General features: G+C 40.1%; 1 protein-coding gene across 1 annotated transcript; it reads right to left on the bottom strand.

Moving 5' to 3' along the window:
- Positions 1-3,087: 3,087 nt before the first annotated feature.
- Positions 3,088-21,448, bottom strand: fbxo8 (F-box protein 8). Its single transcript, XM_070979248.1, has 8 exons — positions 21,078-21,448; positions 19,137-19,239; positions 13,645-13,728; positions 12,092-12,236; positions 11,657-11,783; positions 10,398-10,516; positions 10,072-10,268; positions 3,088-5,973 (listed from the first exon to the last, which is right to left on the bottom strand). Exons 2-8 carry the CDS (start codon positions 19,237-19,239, stop codon positions 5,786-5,788), a joined length of 963 nt encoding a protein of 320 aa, XP_070835349.1. The 5' UTR covers positions 21,078-21,448; the 3' UTR covers positions 3,088-5,785.
- Between the last annotated feature and the right edge of the window lie 1,823 nt (positions 21,449-23,271).

Raw genomic sequence — 23,271 nt, 5'->3', positions numbered from 1 at the left:
AGTGAAGATATAACTTTCTTTTGAAAATATTCAGCAAGCTGCTTCTCTCATATCTATAGGTAGTGTGTTCCAGAGCTTTGGGGTGTAAGTGACAAAGGCTGCATTCCTAATTTTCTGTCAGATGTTGCTGAAAACCTCCAATAAACCAGCAGTAGATGATTACAATGATATTGAAGACAAATACTAAACAATGTAGCTTGGATCTAGCCCATTATGGGCTTTGCATACATGGAGGACTTACACACAATATCTGATGTAACAGCAGGGACAATACCATCCATGATGCAAATGAAATCAGCATTTGCAAAGTATGATTTTGTAAGACTTTATTAGTAAAACTTAATTTTGAAGTCATATTAAGAATAGCTGTATTACAATTAATTAGCAAAAAAAGCAAAAACAAAGCCCTTGTACAGATGACAAATGAATTTATCGGAGCAAATACTTTAAATCCTGAAAAAGAAATTCAAATGTATTGATGTATTTTAACCTCTTAACATCCATTGTTTACTTATTTCCTCTGAAAAGTATCAAGTATCAAGTATCAAAAATACATCTGTTTCTGAAACATTGTACTTTGTCTTCCAATATAATAAATAAAATATTCAATTCAAAGGAAAGGTTCTACAGTATAGTGAGTAGTGAGTCCTTGAGACATATTTGGTAACTTTAGGAACTTAGGAATCTCATCAAGAATTGGAAATAAAGTTTTGTGGGTTCAAACAATGTTTGGCTGCACAGCATGAGTTTGTAATGACTGAAGCAATGGACACAAACTACTCTTCACTGAAATTATGGACAAACTGAGAAAAATTGAGCATGAAAAAATATGACTTAATAAAGCCATCATCACAATCGGAATTCTTAACAGTCTTTGTATAGAAGCAATAATAATGTAATGTGCCATGATAGTAAAGCTATGTGTATGCAGCAGTTACAGTTACTTGATAATGGATGAGTGTTGGTAGTAACCTAGTAACAGGAGCAGCAATACCTGTATTGTCAATGCTGTGTTTTAGCAGAACAGCGTGCTGCATGTGTGTCTGTGAGAAAGAAAGAAAGAAAGAAAGAAAGAAAGAAAGAAAGAAAGAAAGAAAGAAAGAAAGAAAGAAAGAAAGAAAATGTGTGTGTGTGTGTGTGTGTGTGTGTGTGTGTGTGTGTGTGTGTGTGTGTGTGTGTGTGTGTGTGTGTGTGTCCACACCAGTGGCTGCTCTGATGAAGCACAGAGCCTCCAGGGCTCAAGAGGCCATCCATCATCTCCATCAGGCTTAAGTGAGGCTCTCTGGACCAGGATGCCACCAGACGACAACCTGGGTCCACCGGTCTGAGCTGGATTAAATAAACACCAGCCCCTTCATCATCTTCCTCGCAGAAGAAGAGAGAGTGTAAGAGGGAGAGGGGAGGCTGTCTGACCGTGATTCTACATCCTGAGAACACAGCACAGCTCCTCAAACGTATGCAAAGATACAATAGATAATTGGTTTTTCAACTACAGACACATTCAACTCTTCATCCCGTCCCATCCCATTTTCTCCCGCTTCATCCGGGGCCAGGTCGCAGGGGAGCAGTCAACTTTTTATTTAACCCAAAATTCTGATTCTAATTCATGTTGTAACTGATAAGCTGTGTTTTAACATTGATGACTGGATTTTCCACAATGACACATTAATACTCTTAAGTCTGGTCTAGGTGCATTAGCATCTCTAATATGGTCATGAAATGTAAATATCTTTTCTGTCGCAAATGTGCTTTACCAGTTTTTGGGTTCAGCTCAGATCTAATCATTGTAAAAGGCAGCTCTCACAAATTCTTGAATATACATACATTTTTTTTCCATTCTTCATTCATTTGCACAATTAATTAATAGGTGTCACATCCATGATAGAGAGGCTCACAATGGCACAGTTGGTTTTCGTTTTTTCATGAGTAATCAAGTAGTGCATTTACTTACAATTGATCATCAATAATATATATATATATATATATATATATATATATATATATATAAATTGCTTACTTATTTGTGTAACCTATCAAGTATTTATATTGTGGGACTTTTTGATTTGATGTCACTCATCATTTCATGGACTGGTAGACAAAAGATATTGGTTTTGGAAACTTTAAGATTTTCATTTGCAGTACATGAAACAAACACCACCGAGGGATAGGTCATTCACACACACACACACACGCACACACACACAAGCACACACACACACACACACACACACACACACACACACACACACACACACACACACACACACACAAAGGCTATGTGTCAAAGGTCATATTGTGTCTGGAGAGGATTTAGTCTTTTTTCTGTTGAACACGCTCATGACACGCACATGATTACACACACACACACACACACACACACACACACACACACACACACACACACACACACACACACACACACACACACACACACACACACACAGGCCATGTTTGGGGAAACTGCATAGACATACATTCATTTCCTGGAGACTTGCCCTAAACCTAACCACTACTTGCCTAGCCCTAACCCTAACCTTAACCTAACCCTATAACATTAATTACTAACCCAAAAATTAACTGTTTTCCAACTGGGGACATGGCTTTTGTCCCCAGCTGCACCAGGCATGCCCAGTTAAATAGTCTAGAGTCTGAAATGTGTCCCCCAAAACAGTTTCAGTCATACCCACATTAATTATTCCTATAATTATACTGCAGATCTCACTGCACATTGGCTGTTGTGACAAACCTGATGAAACAGCAATGTGATAGGGTGTTGTCATGGTCCTCTAACCCACCCAATACAAGTAGAATTAACCCAATTATGACTTGACAGTATTGAGCATTAGACATTAGTTAGTAACCCAAATGATCTCAGAGCTCAGAACTGACAATAATAGATGGAACTGTTCTCCCAGCATCAGTTTTGAGACTTTTATTCCTTTAATGCTTCTCATTTAAACTGAGCTGAGAGTCTTTAAATGTCTGCAGTCACTTTCAAATCCATTTTGCCCCCAGATTTACTGTGAGCTAACTCACATTGCTCCTCTCACATTGCTTCATCTAGTGAGTAAGAACCAGATAAGTAAAATCAAGTCAATATTTAATGAGTCAAATATTTGGAACAATTTATCAGTGCATCTTGTAAGTCATAAAGTGTTCTTTAACTGCATTGAAAATAAACACAACAGGAGGTGGATTTCCTACATAATTATCAACATAAGCATTGTCATAACAATAAGAAATCAGTATGCATCATCAGCAATAAAGACTCTGCGATTAAATGAATGTTCTGTGTTCAGCCATGGTCAGATTTTAGAATCTAATGAGGAGGCTACAGAATTTACTTGTATAGAAAACAAAAGTACAAAATTAATAAAGGTTGTTTGGTATAGCAACCAGGTATGTAGTTTATGATACAAATCCCCTTAATCAAAAAATAAAAAGATACAAAACTGCTTCATTGTGTTGTCCAGTCTCCTCCAATGGTTACATTCAGTGTCCACTGTGACATTTCACTGTTAGCTGGGGCTACATCCTAGCTGCTGGGACTCACTGGTAAAAGCTACAAGCACAGTGACAATCATGTTGCATTTAGGCCTAACAGGCATCACTGTTGGGTCGGTTTACTTTTGAAAAGGAACAGTTGGAAACATTTCATGGATTTGAATGTTTGAAGTCATTAATATGTTCTGACCTAAGTTTTTCATATACTTCCATTTCACTGGATTGGCTTTTACACTCTTATGTAATACCACTGTAATGGCTATGGAGGCATCAGTTACATGTACTGTACATATTTACCAGTCTGACACCAAGTCTTCCTTACTATAGTGTTTCCCTCCAGAAAATAACATGCTTCCACTATTTCAAAAATACATTTGAGAGGAGCTCTGTAAATTACCTATTAATTTGTCACACCGCTAATAATAATGTTATGTACAAATATTTGCATGAATATATGTAATATCTATTTTCCAGAGATTTTTGAAAACAACTGATTCTGACTTCAGGAACTAAAGCTAAATGTGGTAATTGGCAGTAAATACATATGTATTGTGCAAAAATGTCAAATTATAGCAGGATTATTTTTAAAACACAGCAACCTCATTCACTGACTCCATACAATGGCTTTGTCCTTCTGTGGCAATTCAACAGCCAAAATTAGAGAATAACTAGTTAGATTTTTCCACTTAACATTATCTCTCTACATTTGACTTCAGCCAGTTCCATGATAATGATGCCAAACTCCAATGCCTCAATTACTGTTTTCCAATTTCTTCATTCAGCAGCATAACATGGAAGCTCCGCAAGCTGCACATTTTTTCATGTTTTCAAACATGTTTGTCTCCAGAATTTCTAGATTCTGAATGAATTTGGAGTATAAACATAAGACTGAAATTTACTAAAGTAGAATCCTGACACAAAGTTAATGCAAAAATGTTCATCATATTATCATCACCATAGTACGTCAATTTAGTGAGAGGTATTTCATTCATATTTGATTTGATTCCATATCTCTTATTGCCATGTTTCGGCACCGGAGCGTGTACATTTAAAAGTTCTCTCAGTCCAAATGCTGCCTCAGTTTTTATGCAAGTCATCTAGTATCATCCTGTTGCACCTGATACTGTAACTTCAGCGGCTGTAGCTACAATATCCTCTTATTTAATATCACTCGGACAGTCAGGCTCCCTTGACCGCTTCTCATATTAGTCATGGACTACTTTGCTGAAGACTGTTTTAGCATCTAACTTCATGTCAAACTATTCCCTCTTTATTTCTGTCACATGATGATATTGATGACATGCATACTTTCTATTTTTTTTCAGGCACTCTAACACTACCACTAACACTGTAAATATATATCTATTGATTTATGACAGCAGGACTTGGAATTACACTTTTACTTACTGATTACATTATTGTGAAGAAACTGCTCAGAGAGTGTGGAACAGATAGCCCTGTATTTTAGTGGTGTTGATTATGCCAAACCTCACAGAAAAAAAGTAAGAGATTTAGGAAAATGTTCTTGCATGTTGCCCAATATGTTGCTAATTTTACTCCGAAAACGGAAAAAGGAAAAGAAAAAAAAAAAAAAGAATGAGGGACAGAAAGGCAGGTCTAGTTGAGTCCTGACATTTGGACATTCTGGTTTTTAATCACTTGACAATGTATCAAGGTCAACTGATTTTAAGAGTATCTCCAAAGTGCCTTAACGTTAGTTACATTGGTAAATGCTCCTAGTGATATTAGTAAGTGACTTTGTGTTAACCTTGTATTAATGTCCCCTGTGTCACTTCCAAGAAGAATAGACCAGTGTTTGTCCTACTGGTGAACATGGTCCAATTCCTGACTAAAAGGAAATCAGCATGATGATCCCAGCATCTCTGACAGGCTGAGGACAGTGCTGCTGCTGCTGCTCCTCCTCCTCCTCCTCGTCCCTCTACCGAATCAGTAGTACCCATCCATCAGTGCAGTATCAGAGCTTGTCTTCACGGTTCAGCTTTAAAACCTCAGTCTTTACAGTGACTTGGTTTTAAAGAGAATTCGGATTTTTCACACCTTCGATTAAAATCTAATAAAATTACTGATATTTGGTAGCACAGTCTCTCTCACAGTGCAGTGGTGAATTTTATTAGTTTTTCTAATCTAATCTAGTAGGAGTTGTTGCTATTCTTAAAGGAAATGAAAATCCATTTCCACTAGACATGAATAGGAACCAAATTACCAATTTCTATTCTTCAGTGCAGTATGAAGATTTCTACTGAACAGCTGGTAGGCAGAGTTAAGCAGCCACATGACCAATCAGGTATATGTTGTCATAGAGGTGGCCTACGAAGTCATCCGAGACATTATGTGCTGCTCGGCGAGTGTTCCTGATAAACTCCCTCTTGGACATTTTGTTTTTAACGTGGGGACTGGTCAGGTCGATGGACAGCAGGATCAGACTGTAGCATAGCACATACACAGCATCTGTAGAGAGAAGATAGTACATCATGATTAAACAGGACTGTTTCTAACAAGCTTTCACAAAGAGCTTAAGTGTATGTCACTAGAGAGAACAGGTAATTAGTATTAGCTGTTCAAACTGAGCAGTCAAGGCCCTGCTAGAGTGCCCTATAGGCTGAAATTTCATTGGTCAGAGACACAACCCTGTCATGGATCTCAAGCAAGTTTCCTACAGACGAGACTTGCTAAAAATTTGACCTCAACTTTATGCTACAGAACAAAACAGAACAAATTACTGCTCCAAGATAAACCACCATAGAGTTTAAGTATCTTGGGATCCTGTTCACAAGTGAGGGAAGGATGGAGCGTGAGATTGACAGGCGGATCGGTGCAGCGGCTGCAGTAATGTGGTTGCTGTACCGGTCTGTCGTGGTGAAGAAGGAGCTGAGCGGAAAGGCGAAGCTCTCGATTTACCGGTCAATCTACGTTCCTACCCTCACCTATGGTCATGAACTTTGGGTCATGACCGAAAGAACGAGGTCCCGGATACAAGCGGCTGAAATGAGTTTCCTCCGCAGGGTGGCGGGGCACTCCCTTAGAGATAGGGTGAGGAGCTCTGTCACCCAGGAGGAGCTCAGAGTAGAGTCGCTGCTCCTCCACATCGAGAGGAGTCAGTTGAGGTGGCTCAGGCATCTTTATTGGATGCCCCCTGGACGCCTCCCTAGGGAGGTGTTCCAGGCATGTCCCACCGGGAGGAGACCCTGGGGAAGACCCAGGACACACTGGGGTGACTATGTCACTCGGCTGGCCTGGGAACGCCTCGGGATCCCCCCGGAAGAGCTGGGGGAAGTGTCTGGGGAGAGGGAAGTCTGGGCGTCCCTGCTCAGACTGCTCCCCCCGCAACCCGGCCCCGGATAGGCGGGAGAAAATGGATGGATGGATGGATAAACCACCATTAAGAGAGCGCAAATGGGTAGTAAAAAAACAATTACTGGACTGCATATAAGACTTCTTATGTCTGAATCAAATCTAAATATGTGCTAGTAATAAACTGTTCACCACTTCTGTGTCCAGTAATTCAAGGGGGAGGGGCAGAGTGCCAGTGATATGAAAAGGCTGACTTTGGAAAGGCAGCCATCCATCAATCTCTAGCCTTAGGCTCGAAACCAGTGCACTAATCCTACTAATCATATGAGTAGGTCCCCAGAGTTAACAGCAGCAGAGTCAGGGATTGGTTTGTGCATAGTCCGCGGACATTAACAAAGCCCTCAGATGGTAAATGTATGGTCCATTGATAATACTGAAGCCAGGGATTATTTGAAGTGCAGTAGCTTCAAAATTACTTTTATTGTCAGTACAGTTTTTGGCCTTCTAGCTGCAGAGTTTAAAAATAGCGATGTCTGGTTAGAATCAGGACAGACTGGGTGTTAATAGCCAAAAAGGATGTTTCTGAATGGCATCACTTTCAAGTCAATATTTTGACTTGTACACCAGAAGTATTAAAATGTAATTATACTGCCTTGAAATTTTCCTCAATGTATTTATGTTCTAGAGAGGATAAAGCCTCTTCCATCTAGACCAGTGTTTCCTAACCACTGTGCCATGGCACATAATTGTGCCGTGAGAAAGCATCAGGTGTGCCGTGGAAGATTATCCAATTTCACCCGATTGGTGCTCTAATGCTTAGAGCACCAGTTGGGTGAAATCTTCCTGTGTATCTTTCTTCAATTCCTGCAAGAATATCAGCTTTGCGTAAGAGGAGTAAGTAAATTGAGTAAAATGGGACTAAAGACTATATTTCAATAAATATACTTTTGTGACATATTTGTTTGGTGGTGTGCCTTGTGATTTTTCGAATGTAAAGTATGTGCCGTGGCTCATAAAGGTTGGGAAACACTAATCCAGACCAATCACTCAGCTTTCCTCTAGCACCACCTTCAGGTCAAATTGTCACAGTACACAACAGTGATCACAATTTGGGTACACAGTTGTGTACAACTCGATGATGTTCACTTATCGCAGATATATTGTGTTTGCATATGTTGCCCAATATGTAACAAGAAATTGCAGGATAGAAATGCCAAAAATATGTTCAGTATAATATAGACACAGTGTCACCAGAGAATGATAACAAATTCAGTCTTCAACTCTAAAATTTAAAATGTTCCCCTCAGCACATGTCTTGGTCACAATAGTTTAATAACCAAATTTACACACAGCACCTCTGCCGTAGTCTGGCCCTCACAACAAACCAAGTGAGGAAGTAACTCAAGAGGATGAAGGCAAGAAAGGCTGCAGATCTGGATGGCATTCGCTCAAGGCGTCTCAAGTCCTCTGCAGACCAGTTATGTGGGATGACTGAACACAAGTTCAACCTGATCCTGAAGCTGGGGAGAGTGCCACAACTGTAGAAAACATCCTATTTGATATCATTGCCAAAGACTCTGCCCCCCAAGGACCTCAAAAGCTACAAGCCAGTGACACTGACATCACACCACAAGACCCTGGAGAGGCTGGTCCTTGTTCATCTCTGCCCCCTGGCGAGTCCATCAGTGGACCCGCTACAGTTCGCCTATCAGCCTAGCATCATGGGGGATGCCATTTCATCTTCATCTTCATCTTCCTCCTATATAGATCCCTCTCTCACCTGCCAAAGCCAGCACTGCAAGAATTATTTGATTATTTTGATTTGAAAAAGGCCAGGCCTGCCCTGGGATTCACATAGCCTTTTCCCCAGATTGCGATGTAATAAAGACATGACAACTAACGGGAATGGTGGAGGGCAAGTTGTGGTCTGGAAGACCAAGAAAATATTCTGAGAAAACAAAGTTTGCAAAGGAATATATAAAGAAGCTTGATGCATTTTGGAATCAAGTCCTGTGGATTGATGAAGTTAAAATAGAACACTTTGCCCACAATGAGCAAGGGTATGTTTGGAGAAAAAGGGGTGCAGAATTTCAAGAAAAGAACACCTCTCCAACTGTTAAGCACAGGGGTGGATCAATCATGCTTTGGGCTTGTGTTGCAGCCAGTGCCAAGCAGAACATTTCACTCATAGAGGGAAGACTGCATTATATTAATCAACAGTAAATTCTGGAAGCAGACATAACACAGCCTTAAAAAAGCTGAAGATGAAAAGAGGATGGTTTCTGCAAAAGGGGAATGATTCTAAACACCCCTCAAAATCCACAATGGATCACCTCAAGAGGTGCAAGGTGAAGGATTTGCCATGGCCCTCACAGTCCCTGACCTAAAGATTATCAAAATTTTCTGGATAGACCTCAAATAAGCAGTGCATGCAAGATGGCCCAAGAATATCATGCAACTAGAAGCCTTTTAAAGGAAGAATGTGGATGCGAATATCACCCAAATAAGAACTGAAAGACTCTTAGCTGGCCACCAAAGTATTTACAAGTTGTGACACTTGCCAGAGGGGGTGCTACTAAGTACCGACGATGCAGGGTGCCCAAACTTTTGCTTGATGTTCCTGGAGCAACACAATTATGATGTTGTAGGAATAACAAGAAGGTAATATCAGATCATGCCTCTCCAATCCATTTTCACAGTCACCCTCTGCTACCATTTGTCTCACTTGCCTCTAACTTCTCTGAAAATCATGAGTGTAGCATAATGTGTAAGTGATGTGTACATATCCTTCAAGTATTATAAATAAACAAACTATAAATGCTGAAATTATATGCCCTGTGTGTTGTGTTTTCATTTATATCATGCAGGGATGTTCACAACATTTCACTTTCAACCAGGTACCAACCTAACTGACATCACTCACTTAATGTAGGAACTAGTTAACCTAGACCTTGTTGCTCTGATAAGTTGCTTCCCATATCACAATCCATTTTGGTTATTACATGAGATTTCCTCTCGTGCTAGTCTATGGCCAACGTATCAAGATTGCCAAATTACCAAGAAGTAGCCTAGAACACACTGGTTTAAAATTCAACACTCATTATCATTAAACAAACAAACAAACAAACAAAATACTCAGTCCACTTTGGAGATGATCAAACTTTTCTTCTTCATTTTTAGGATATGGACAGATGATGGGAAGTCTGACCATCACAGTATGTGTTTGTGTGTGTGGGTGTGTGTGTTGGTACTAACCAGGACTGAGGCCCAGCTCTCGTACAAGACCAGGGTTACAGGTACAAAACCTGTGGCTGAATTTGGTGATAAGGGTTTCCAGATACTCTCCTCTCTCCTCTGGTGCGTGGATGTGTCTGAAGAAATCCCGCAGAGCGTTGGGGAGGAACTGGTTACTGAAGTTATGGAGGGTCACCAACTCATCCAGGACATCCCGCCTGTACACACATAGACATGCACAAATACAGTCAAAATGACATGATAGAACGATTACTGTCACAAAAGTATTCACTGTAAAAGTGCCGTGCTTTCTGGGTATTCTATGTGTGTCTTGTCTCTGTGTTCACCTCTCATCCAGGTAAATCCTCAGCATCTTCCAGTTGAGCCGTCTGGTGTAGAAGATGAACTTTGCCAGCTCTGTTGGATGATCCACTAGTATACCTTTAGACATGAAATAACTGATACCCTGCACACATAAAAGACACACAAACACACGCGCAAACACACACACACACACACACACACACACACACACACACACACACACAAAGAAAGGGAGAGAATCATATATTGTTGTGTGTGTGTATATATTAGTGCTGTCAATCGATTAAAATATTTAATCGCGATTAATCTCATGAATGTCATAGTTAACTTGCGATTAATAGCAAATTAATCGCACATTTTTATTCTAAATGTCCCTTTAATTATCATTTAAATACTCTTATCAACATGGAGAAGTGGATAGGCTTGCTTTGTGCAAATGTTTTTTATTGAAAACAGCAACATGTAGTGTTATATGCCACACTAACATCATTCACAGTCATTCACATTTGAAGCAAAATCTCACACAATTTACACTGTCAATAAACAGATGACAAAAAAATAAATACTTCGTTACAAAAAAGCCCCTTCAACAACCCTTTCTAAGGGATCAAAACAGGGTGATACAAGATAAAGTTACAAAGTGCACATCACTGTAAACTAGGACTCAGGCTATAGTGCAGTTAAACCATGGCTTAAACTTTCCTTTCTTAAGTTTCCTCTGAACATAACAGCATCCATATGCCTCTGTCGAAAGCCATCCATTGTCACCTGGTGACGAAGTGGTATTTCAGACTGGATGTGCTACGTTGATAATTCAGTTCACACCAACAATACACACAGATAACTTTTTGAAACTAAACTTTCTACTCAGAATCTTGTTCGCATCCATCCACACAAACCAGTAGCCTACTCTTTTACAAGCAGGCAAGGCCAAACAAGTGCGTGGGGCGTGCCTATTGTTTTGTTTCTGGTTTACAATCGGATCCTGTAGTTTTTCTTACGTTACTAGCAGTGGCCACAGCTTATAAAAAACTACAAGTTCACTAGGTCACAAAGAGCGTTAATCTCACGATAAAAAAAAAGGCGCCATTAAAATTGATTTGCGTTAATGCGTTAATAACGGGATATTTTTGACAGCACTAATATATATATGTACACACACACACACACACACACACACAAATGTATGTTCCAGACTCAATACACACACACACATTGCAGAAACTATGAAGCTGTGTGCACCCATATGACTAGACATCTTAAATGTTTGACCATTTGTTACCTCCTGTGGGTTAGCATTGAATGTCAAGCTTCCTTCGTCTAGTTGAAGGTAAAGTCTTCTATATGAAAAACCAGCAGGTAGTCTTCTGTTGTAGATGGAGCAGTGTCCCCATGTGGACTTACAAAGCCTGACACACATGAGATAGATATAGAATAGAAATAAATGAAAAAAGAACACAATGGAACTTTAGAGCATACATGTGGCGAAAAAACAGCTTGCCATAGAAAACAAAAGACAAAGAGAGCAGTTGACAAAAAAAACAGCACTTGGCAAAAAGATGTAATTTTTCTGTTTTCAGCAGCTCACACAATACAGCTGATCAGGATGACTGCTAGTCAGCAAGAAGCATCAACAGTATGAACCTCAATGAAATTTCCCCCCCATTATTTTGGTCACCACACTAAGGTCACAGAAAGTACAGGTGAACCTCCTTACCCTTGCCATAGATATTCGTCATTCCCCAAGTCCTGCCACACACAGCCGGCCAGGCACAGATCAGTAGCATTCAAGTATGACAGTATGGTGATGCCTAATTCAGGTGGCAACATCTCCAAATCTATAAAACCCTGCTGTTCTTTACCTGCAGTCACCAAGAAAAATGAGAAGGGAGGAAAAAAAGTTAAATGACAGCTGCCTCAGAAACACACACACACACACACACACACACACACACACACACACACACACACACACACACACACACACACACACACACATTTTTTTAGTCAGGCTTTATGTTTTTAAATACTTCATAGTTTTGTCACCTTATAGCAAGATGGCCCAGGGATGTGCTCCCTCTGTCAAATTTTCTTCCACAGGCCAGGGTTATGAATGTGTTGTTTCGATGAACAGTGCCTCTCACCCAGTGTCCCCTGACAATGATGTCATTGAATGCTTTCATGCATGACGCAGGTTTTCAATCAAATATCTTCTCCCATGCAAATTTACAATCATTTGTGCTTAGTGTCTGTTGTAAAGGAATATTTAGCACACACACGCAGAACTTTCTTTTCCACTAGAAACAAAGTTTTTAAAATGATTATTATTGAGTTCAACGTTTGATAACGGAGGAAAGCTGACAAATTTAAAGGAGGAGAAACCAAGACAAATTTAAAGAGCACTCAAAAACACAGAGCAGTTGCCTTATGTCGTTTGCTGAACAACACACAAAGACCACAGCAAATGCTAGCTGTGGGCCATGTGCACTGTCCAACATCGAGTTATCTGGTTAAAAAAACTACAACTGGTAGTATAAGCCTTGTTTGGCTTTGCACTGTAACTGTCTAGCCAGTGAGGTTTTGCTTGTGGAAGATGAACAATGCTATGCTTGTTATGCTACTTTCCACATCTTCATGTTACCAGAGTCACTGAGGAAAATCTTAGTTACCCATGTAACTCAAGTTCTGTGTGTACTGCGTAGCCCTCCACCTGCATGTTATCAAAATCACAGTAAAGCACATTATTTTTAATATGCCAAAACATTTATCATGGTGATGGCAGTAATGTGAAATCCATGTTGTGGCACCGGTGATGGTGACAAAACAGGTAATAGAGAGACAAACCAGGAAAAACTGCACTAAATGGTTTTATTCAAAATGGGTCCCTTTAATACTTTTCTAGCCTAATCCTAGTGTACTAATTGGTATGAAAGCACTTCACTCACCCCAATGAAATCAAATCAATTTGGCAAAAATCAATCAGGTTTGATTATTAGTTGAAATTTTATCATCCTGTGTGTGAATCAATTGAAGTAATGGCTTCATTTGTGGGTAAGGATCCAATTCCTATTATTTCTAACTATTACTCTGTAACTATGAGTTATGTTACTAGAACTCTGATTGTATGCACACAACATCAGAAACAATGGAAAAGAGAGGGGCAACCCAAGAACACTCTCAAAATACACAATAAGAACAAGCAGTATAGTTACAGTGTTGATACAGAGTTAGGAGGAGTATTTATGTGCTAAGCCTGTTGTGTGTTCATACCTCCCATGCGTGTTCTCAGCAGATGGTAGATGTCAGGGCCATAACAGTGCTGGGGAGCTCTTCTTTGGGGACATCCATCTCTCCCTAATAAAAAAACGCAAATCAGGATTTTTTGGGGGGGGGGGTTTCATTCATACATATGTTAACATACTGTCTTAACGTGCTTCCTGCTACATGCTCCAGCCCTTTTGTGTGAAGACCCTTTTGGGTCAAGACCTGCAAGTCTACTTGCGCGAGTGCACTAAGCAGGGACACAGGTAACCACCACTACTCTTACACTGCTCCTGCTGCATGTGCTCCATGTGCTACCAGTATACTGTGGTCATCCAGGGCATGTGAAAAAAAAAAAACGCATTGACTATAAAAGGCAACACAATCCTGAGAACCTCAGCTACTCCCTCTGCTTTTTCCTTTGCCCTATGGAATTGCCAGTCTGCTGTAAACAAAACCAAATTTATCCAAGCACTTGTAAAGCTACATCAAATTCAGTTCCGAAACCTGGATCCATCCAGAGAACACAGCCACACTGGCGGCGCTTTCAGCTGACTCTACTTTCTCCCACACACCTCGTCCTGATGGACGTAGAGGTGGCACGGGTGCACTCATTTCCAGAAACTGGAAATTCACCAAGCTTACTCCCCTAAGCAACAGCTCCTTCTTCGAATATCATGCAGTCATGGTCACTGTCTAATTAAGCTGTATTGGTCGTATACTGTCCACCTAGGCTACTGGGGAACTTTATAGCTGAACTGGACATGCTACTTTCAGCCATTCCTGAACATGGCACCCCACTGATTGTCATGGGTGACATAAATATTCACCTTAACAAACTCCATGCGGTCGACCTTTCGCTGCTGTCCTCATTTGACCTCAAACAGGTCTCCACCGCTCCCACACACAAAGCGGGCAATACTCATGACTTCATTGCGATACAAAACTAGCTGCACAGCTAAGCGACCCTTTTACATGTATCAGGCCACTTCTTTATTGAATTCTCAGTATCCTTACCAGAGCATCCTCAAGCTCTGCCACAAATGGTCTCCTTCAGATGACACCACCGGTCCCTAACAACGGCTCAACTCTTTGATGAGGTCTCATGCCTCCTCATGGTGTCTTTTTCTCACTCCCTGTGAAGGAGGCAGCAAACACACTCTGCTCTTCGGCAGCCGCCTCTCTAAACAATCTATACCCACTCTCATCCAAAGTTGCTCGTAAAACCCCCACCAGTCCATGGCTCATCGGTGTCATCGGAGAGTAACGGGCGGTGGTCAGAGCAGCCAAGACAAAATGGAGCAAAACCAGAGATCAGACTCTCCTGTCTGCATTTTCCTCCCATCTGAAAAGTGCCAAGTCCACTTATTATGAGGAGAAAATCAGTAGCATCAAAGACACTCGGAAATTATTTTCTAATTTTAACTCGCTACTCACCGCCTCCACCCTCAACTTTGCTCACAGCCAATCACTTTGCTTCCTTCTTCACTGATAAGGTTTCAACCATCAGCAACCAGTTCTCTGAGCCTGACAAAATCAGTAGGATACCATCAACTAACAGAGCCTCACTCTCCTCATTTTCCCATGTCACAGATGAACAAGTCTCCAACCTTCTGCTTGACTCTTGCCCCACTACCTGTCCACTGGACCCTATACCCTCCAACCCCATGCAGGCCATCTCACCCACACTTATTCCTGCTGTCACCCACATAATCAACTCCTCACTTAGAATGGGTGTGTTTCCCACTGCTTTAAAACAAGCCCAAGGAACCCCACTGCTATAGAAACTTACATTTGACCCAGCTCAGGTTGAAAATTACGGGCCGGTTTTACTCCTCACTTTCCTTTCCAAGATTCTTGAGCACACAGTCTTTAATCAGGTTTATGAATTCCTTTTTGATAACACCCTGCATGATCCCAGTCAATCCTGTTTCAAATGCAGACACTCTACAGAAACTGCGTTCTTATCTGTAATGGAAACACTACGATCAGATAGGGCTACTGGTCAATCCTCTGTTCTACTATTGCTCAACCAACTGGCTGCCTTTGACATGGTTAACCACAAAATCCTCCTGTTCACACTCGCTGAGCTCAGTTTCTCAGGATCTGCTCTCTGCTGGTTTGAGTCCTCCCTCTCAGGGAGATCCTTTGCAATATCTTGGAGAAGAGAAGTGTCTAAATCCCACTGCTTGTCCACAGGGGTACTCCAAAGGTCAGTGCTTGGACCCCTTCTCTTTTCAATATGCACCACTGCACGTGGTGTAGTCATCCGCTCACATTGCTTCTCATACCATTCATATGCTGATGATACCCAGCTCCTCCCTTCGTTCCCGCAAAACGACCCCACTGTCTCAGCACGGATATGGGCATGCCTCACCAATATCTCAGCATGGATGAAGGAGCGACACCTTCAGCTTAACCTGTCAAAGACTGAGCTCCTTGTCATCCCTGCCAGTCCCTCTATACAACAACAGATTAGTATCCAGCTTGACTCAGCTCTGCTCACTCCATCAAATCTGCCAGAAACTTGGGTGTCATGATTGATGACAAATGAATTTTTAAAGAGCATGTGACCTCTGTTGCTCAGTCAACTCCTAGTACACGCGCTGGTACTATCATGCCTCCTTACTGGCAGGGATCCCAGCATGATCATTAAAACCCTTGCAGATGATCCAGAATGCATCATATCATATCCATCCACTGGCTCCCAGTTGCTGCCCGCATGAAGCTTAAGTCATTGATGCTTGCCTACAAAATCACCACCAAAACCGCTCCAACCTACCTGAATTCCCTCAATCAAGTTTATGCTCCCTCCCGCTCACTACACTCCCCCCAGGAACAGCACCTGGTGTTGCCACCTTCAAAAGGCCCTAAGTCTCTAGCTAGACTCTTTTCTTCTGTGGTTCCCCGGTGGTGGAACGAGTTACCAGACTCCATTTGTTCAGCAGAATAACCCTCGATCTTTAGAAAAAGATTGAAAACCAAGCTCTTTACTGCATCTTCTTTCTTATAAAAAAAACCTCTCTCTTCTCTTTATCCACTCTGTGCATCACTTCATAGAACTATCTCATAGCACCTACAGTATGTCCAGTTCGACCAGAAAGTTGCATTAGAGCATTTACTCTTCTTGTTCTCACATGTACGTCGCTTTGGATAAAAGCGTCTGCCAAATGACAAATTGTAATTGTAATTGTAGCATGACAAGGAAGTTGGAGACTGTTCCAGCATGTTATGTGCATGCTAATCAGTATAAATACTGACCAAGCAGGCGTGCACGTTAATTTTTTTGTGCATAGCACTGGTGCTACAGAGGATAAAGCCACAAACCACAAAATTATAGCATGAGTATAAAACATCTCTTACCATCTCTAAAAACAACCACAAGTAGTGCAGTTCATCACTTAAACAGATATTGTAATGTTGCATACAGGTCACCATCCAAGCCTTTAGAGGAAATGTTTTCTGGCAAAACTTTTCTTTATTTACCCAGCAACATAACACCTTGTGCTATATATAATATAATATAATATAATATAATATAATATAATATAATATAATATAATACAATATAATATAATATAATATAATATAATATAATATAATATAATATAATATAATATAACACTTCAAATGAGGAGTACATCAGTATCAGTCAATTTATATAATCATACCTACAATATCATTGTTTGTTGTAATGATGTCTCATATAAACAAAATTATATTATGACAGCCAGTACACATCCAGGAAGAAATAAGAATATACTTAGTAACTAAGTACATAGGGTAAGTTAATCTTGGATATTATATTAAAGAGCTATTACTGTTACTATCTATATAAGATAAAGCATTTTGGCATGACAACCCACATTTTGTAATTCAACAAAGTATCCTTTATCATAAATATGTCTGGCATTTGTAACAAAGGAAACAGCTTGAAAATCAGTAAAACATTCTGTGAGTTTTAATTTTAATTGTGGACAGCCCTGGTATACTTAGTAGATGTATTCGGGGGCACGGCTTCCCTTTGCCAATATGGCAGTCATTCCCTAGGGATTGTGGTAAATGGTGTTTGGCTATATGCAGTCTATGCAGCCGGGGACATAATTTTTAAGTGCACAATAGAGAACTTGTAAGTAGAATAGTGATGCCTCATTGATTCAGCCCACACAACCAACTTGCTCTCACTATGTCTAACATTTCAGTTTAAAACAGGTCAATCTCTGTCAAGACGAGCCTTTTGTACCGTTTCAGACTGTGTCCCACACACAGTGCAAAGCTATATCACATAGGAGCTACTGTAATAATTTCATTAATCACACAACTTTTTCATAGCACATGCAACATATATGTCACACGGTATAGCCCTGGAGACTTATGTATTGTAATATCATTGTAAATTATACATTTTTTCCTAAAAAAAATGTAACTTTGCTAACTCATTACACTGTAAGGTTCTCATGAAATGTAGTTGTATAAAATTATTTATGGAATTAATCCTTTGCCTAAAACATCTGCAATTTTGCCAGCCTGGAGCACTGGTGTTTTCTGCGAGTCACTCACTTCAAATTTTCTTCATATTTTTCCAAAATAGAAGCATAACAAGACAGAGACAGATTGCCAGGAGCAATACAACAGCAAGACAAACTGATCTGAAAAGAAACACAGAAGGCACAGTAGTAGTCTGGTGGGATCAGATGCAAGGCAAGCAAAAGGAGGAATAGACTGGACTGCTCAGAGGGAATGTAAAAAACAACTGTTGATGAAAACTACTTGTACACCTATTATTTGGATAACAGAATGATAAATAAACATTCAGTCTATTCACTGCTTTCCTCTGATTATTCTCACTTTTGGTGAGGTGCAGGTCCAGGTTTTAACCTGTACTTTGCTACTTGAATTGTTGTATGTTGTTTCCAGTTTTTATATTATATTACTGTCTTTGTACAGCAATTATTCTACAAAACGTTTTGTCTAGATGTTTTTTCATTTTCTGTGTAAAAACATCACTCACACTGCAATGCTGTTTCATGAAACATGAACATGATTGTTCCATAATAGCATCTTTAAAGAGTGTTGGTCATTTATATTGTCTTAGATCACTAATATTTATTAGTCTTATGCAAATTTGTCATCTTTGAGTCTGGAGGAGTCACTCAGAGTGATTATTGTTTTTTACATATGGCACAATCTTTCATAATCATTATAAAGTGTAGTTAAACTGTTAAATTCCTAATCTATTTTACTCACACTGGAGATGCATAATGCTTCCTCAAACATAAATAAAAATAAAACTGTTGGGATTAATAACAATGATCAAACTATATTCAGGCAGATTGATTCTAGTTGGTGATTGCTATGCTGATATTAATTTGAAACTTGACTTTACTTACTGCTTGAGAACTGGAGCCCAGAACCAGTTGTCATCTTTTCTATAACCAAGATCATATTTCATTTGAATTTAAATAAAAAAAAATAAAAATAAAAAAACATTTTTGGATTACCTTGTTCTCGCCCTCCCTCTCCTCTGTCAGCCAGTCGGTTTGCAAGCTCTTCCTGAAGCTGCTGCTGTTGTCTGGGAGGCAGCCTCCACAGTGCCTGACCCATCTATATGGCAGCACAGTTACACAGTGCAAGCAAGTCATATATATAAATATATACAGTATGTGTGTGTATGTGTTTTTGTAAGTTGTAAACAGGACAAATAGTGCAAAGAAGAATTAAATACTGCAGTGAGATACATTGAGCAGATGATTAAGCACACTATATACATAAACATGTTATAAATGGTGCATTTTTTTTTTTTTTTTACTTTTACTAAAAATATAGTTTATAATAGAAGAAAGTGGATGTTTTGTTATTAGAGGGTTACTGCCACTGTATGACTGATTTGAGTGTTCACCAGGGTAACGGCTTGTGGAAAGAAACTGTTTTTGTGTCTGGTTGTTCTGGTGCAGTGTTCTATTGCACCTACCAGAGGGTAGAAAAGAAGAACAGGTTGTGTCCAGGGTGTGAGGGGTAGTGCTGCTTCCTGACATTTCTTCACCTACATACCATGCATTACATACATCTGACTAAACTAGCTGTTGTTTTTTCAAAAGAAGCCATCTAATCCATGAGTCTGTAGCAGACTGTAGTGAGTTTGTAGCAGTAGGAAAACAAGTAATATATGACGAATCATATAATTCAGCACAGGATACACTGGGTTTCACTTGTTCCTATGATCTTTCAAAACTTACAACCTGATAATTACAAATCCACCATACAGTGTGAAACTTAACTCAAAAAAACAAACAAAAAAAAAAAAAACAGAAACACTGTAACTGCATAGTAACTGATCACAGATAAGACTTACACCCAGGACACTATGCATAAAATCATACTCAGCATGTGATAACTACTGGGCAGAAAACTTCTCAGAATGTAACACAATGTAATACATTGTCTTGTATTGTATTGTTCACAGTATCTACTAGTGAATTCAACAATTCAACACAGGCTTTATACAAATATCTGCCCAACAACGGGAAGTTTTGGTCCTTGAGATGGGAATGTATATCCTGTTCTTAGAATTTCTTCTTGTTGATATTTACGTTAATGTACTGCTGAGAAACCTTTAAAAATAAGTAAGGCAGACTCTGACTGCCACATTCAGTCTGAAGTGTTCCACACAGGATCAGCATGCAGGATATTGGCTTTCGGTGCTGATCTCTGACTGATTCTCTTTTCTTAAGTCTATAATGTCAAAGCATTATGTGTATGAAGTCCCATATTAAAAACATGGCTCTGTAAGTTCATGTTGGTGACCTGTGGCAGTCATACAAGTTTCAGATTATTAAATCGTCCTTTGACTGTATTAAACGAGATTGGACAGAAATTGGATGGCTGTGTTGGAGATTATATGACAACCACTGACATGTGTATATCACGTTACTCCTGCTTAGACACTCTCTACTCAAGGCATTGTCAGAGCTCTGTGCTGATCAACTTCAACATTAGCTTCGTCGGTTATTCGACATATACGTGTGTGCCAATAAACAAAGCAGTATTTATATGCCCAGCCTTGTTTTTCAATGCACTGTCATCCTTTCCCTCTCTGACCAGTGTCAGCTGTATTGCATAAACAAATCCATTACACTGTTGTAAACATCAACGTTGGAAGGTCGAGCTGCAAGTTACTTTGACCTGCAGTCCCATATTCCCTTTAATACCATTGGCCACACATATCACAACAGCATACGGCATGGAACGTCATTGGCTGACTTGGCTATCACTCACAAACATCTTCCCGAGCTAGTTTAAGTTGACGAAGGCAGTGTCGACCAGAATTGGTTGATTTTGCTGCCCTATTAAAGAACTTTAAGCTTGTTTGTTTTAAAAGCATGGTGCAGTTTTTCCTATAGAGTCATTCTAACGTTGTGACACAGCACTGTGTCGTTACCTACCTGAGTTTAGTGATTCCTCTGACAATCCAACCTACACACAAGGACAGCTGGTAATGCGGTTTCCTGCTATCAGACGTATCCAGTTGTTTTCATTGAGACAAGTACAAGCAAAAATGGAGGAGTTGCTCCTTTCTTTCAGGGGGAACCTTTCATGCCGAATTCTATCGCTAGCACTAATCATGTGTTTACACTCTCCTCCTCCTCCTCCTCCTCCTCCTCCTGTCACCCCCGCCCCTCCTCCTGTCTCTCCCCTCTCATCACAGAAACGGATGAACTGAAAGAGATTTTAACTTCTGTATCTCTGAGTCGAACGCATTCATTTTCCTCGAAAATACACGCCGTCTGTGACACAATGTTGGACGAAAGAAACTGAAAAACAAAGTAGCGTGCATACAGGCACGACTTGACGTCAGTGACGTCAACTCGTTACAGTACGTGGAGAAACTTGGGTGCAGCAGCCACGAGAGGAGCTTCTGGACATATTTGGAGCAGGTGTAGCAGCGATACTGAGAGAAGGATTTGCACTAAGTCAACAACTGGGTGTGTGTGAGAGAATGGACAGTGTCGTGAATGGGGTCGTTGGGTCGACACGAAATAGCTCTCACTGTGAAGCTGTTACAGTCCAGTAGGTGGCGGTAATGCAAAGAAGAAGAAGACGTGGAGAGGAAGTGACGAGGAAGAAAACCAGCGCTGATTTAGAATTTTATAGAAGAAAGACATTTGCAGCAGTACATAATGGTGAACACTTTGACAACATTCACAGGCAGCAAAAAGAGTGAATACTCAGAGACAATAGAAATGTGAGGGAGAAGAGAGAGGACTTCAGGTCAACATTCGATATGGATTTTACAATGGCAGAACTCAAAATAGCATTATAGGGTACTGGGTACACAGCCCCAGGACAAGATCAACTTTGTTATGCCATGTTCAGGCAGCTCCCAGAAGAATCACTAAAGCTAGTACTGAGACTCTTCAATAACATCTGGAGAGAGGGGATGATACCAAGTTGCTGGAAAAGGGCAATAATCTTACCATTTAACAAGCCAGGGAAAGACCCTTCAAATCCTAAAGGCCAATAGCAGTGACATCTCACATGTGTAAATGGTTTGGAGAAATTAATAGTGAGTAGATTGACATATGTACTGGAACAGAAAGGGCTGCTAAATAACTATCAGCTTGCATTCGAAAAGGTCGCTCCACTGTGGAGGCACTTGTCAGAGTAAGCAGTGACGTGGAAAAAAACACTTAAAATGAAAGAGATAATGGCAATAGTATACTGTGATATAGAAAAGGCATATGATTCAATGTGGAGGGAAGGGTTACTGATCAAGCTAAGTAAAATAGGTATTGGGGGAAGGATGTACAACTGGGTAATGAACTTTTTGACAGATAGGAAAATTAGAGTCAAGGTAGGAGCAGTTTGTTCAAGGGATTTTGAGATAGAAAATAGCATCCCACAGGGTAGTGCAGTTAGCCCGCTGTTGTTTAATATCATGATAAATGACATATTCGAAAAGGTAGATGGATGTATCAAAGCAGCGTTATATGCAAATGATGGGGCTATATGGATGAGGGGAAGAAATGTCTTACATGTGATAGAAAACATGAAGAAAGCGATAAAAAAGGTAGAGAAATGGTCATATGAGTGGGGTTTTAAGCTGTCAACAAGCAAGTCATGCTACATGATATTCACAAATAAACGCAAAGTTGATACTGAGAAGCTAACACTGTATGGTCAGCCAATGGAGATGGTATCTGAATTTACTTGGGTCTGTGGTTAGACCATAAATATTCATGGCAAACACATATGAAACACTTTCGAAACAAAATGTAAAAAAGTAATAAATCTGTTGCGAGTAGTGGCTGGATGTGACTGGGGGGCAGACAAGCAATGTTTAGTGGACATCTACAGAGCACTTATGAGATCAGCAATAGACTATGGGTGTATAGTGTATGGAGCAGCAACCAAGACAGCACTACAGAAAGTAGACAGGTTACAGTACAGAGCACTTCGTATATGCACTGGAGTCATAAGAACATCCCCCATAAACGCAGTACTTATAGAAGCGGGGGAGACACCCCTGGAGCTAAGAAGAGAAAAGCTGGCATTAGCTTACTGGGTAAAACTAAAAGGAAGTGGGGAAGAAAACCCTGCAACAAAAACAATACAGAGATGCTGGGAATACTCCAGATT

The sequence above is a fragment of the Chaetodon trifascialis genome, chromosome 2 (genome assembly GCF_039877785.1).
Source record: "Chaetodon trifascialis isolate fChaTrf1 chromosome 2, fChaTrf1.hap1, whole genome shotgun sequence".
Classification (NCBI taxonomy): domain Eukaryota; kingdom Metazoa; phylum Chordata; class Actinopteri; order Chaetodontiformes; family Chaetodontidae; genus Chaetodon; species Chaetodon trifascialis.
Note: the sequence above shows the minus strand (reverse complement) of the source record. Positions and strands in the feature narration are given on the sequence as shown.

Excerpts from the sequence above, each read along its gene's own strand:
- fbxo8 (XM_070979248.1), bottom strand. The coding sequence starts at position 19,239 with ATGGGTCAGGCACTGTGGAGGCTGCCTCCCAGACAACAGCAGCAGCTT. Across the intron at positions 13,729-19,136 it reads AGAGGGAGGGCGAGAACAAG|GGAGAGATGGATGTCCCCAA; the intron begins GTAATCCAAAAA and ends TTTTTTTATTAG. Across the intron at positions 11,784-12,091 it reads GACGAATATCTATGGCAAGG|GCTTTGTAAGTCCACATGGG; the intron begins GTAAGGAGGTTC and ends CATGTGTGTCAG.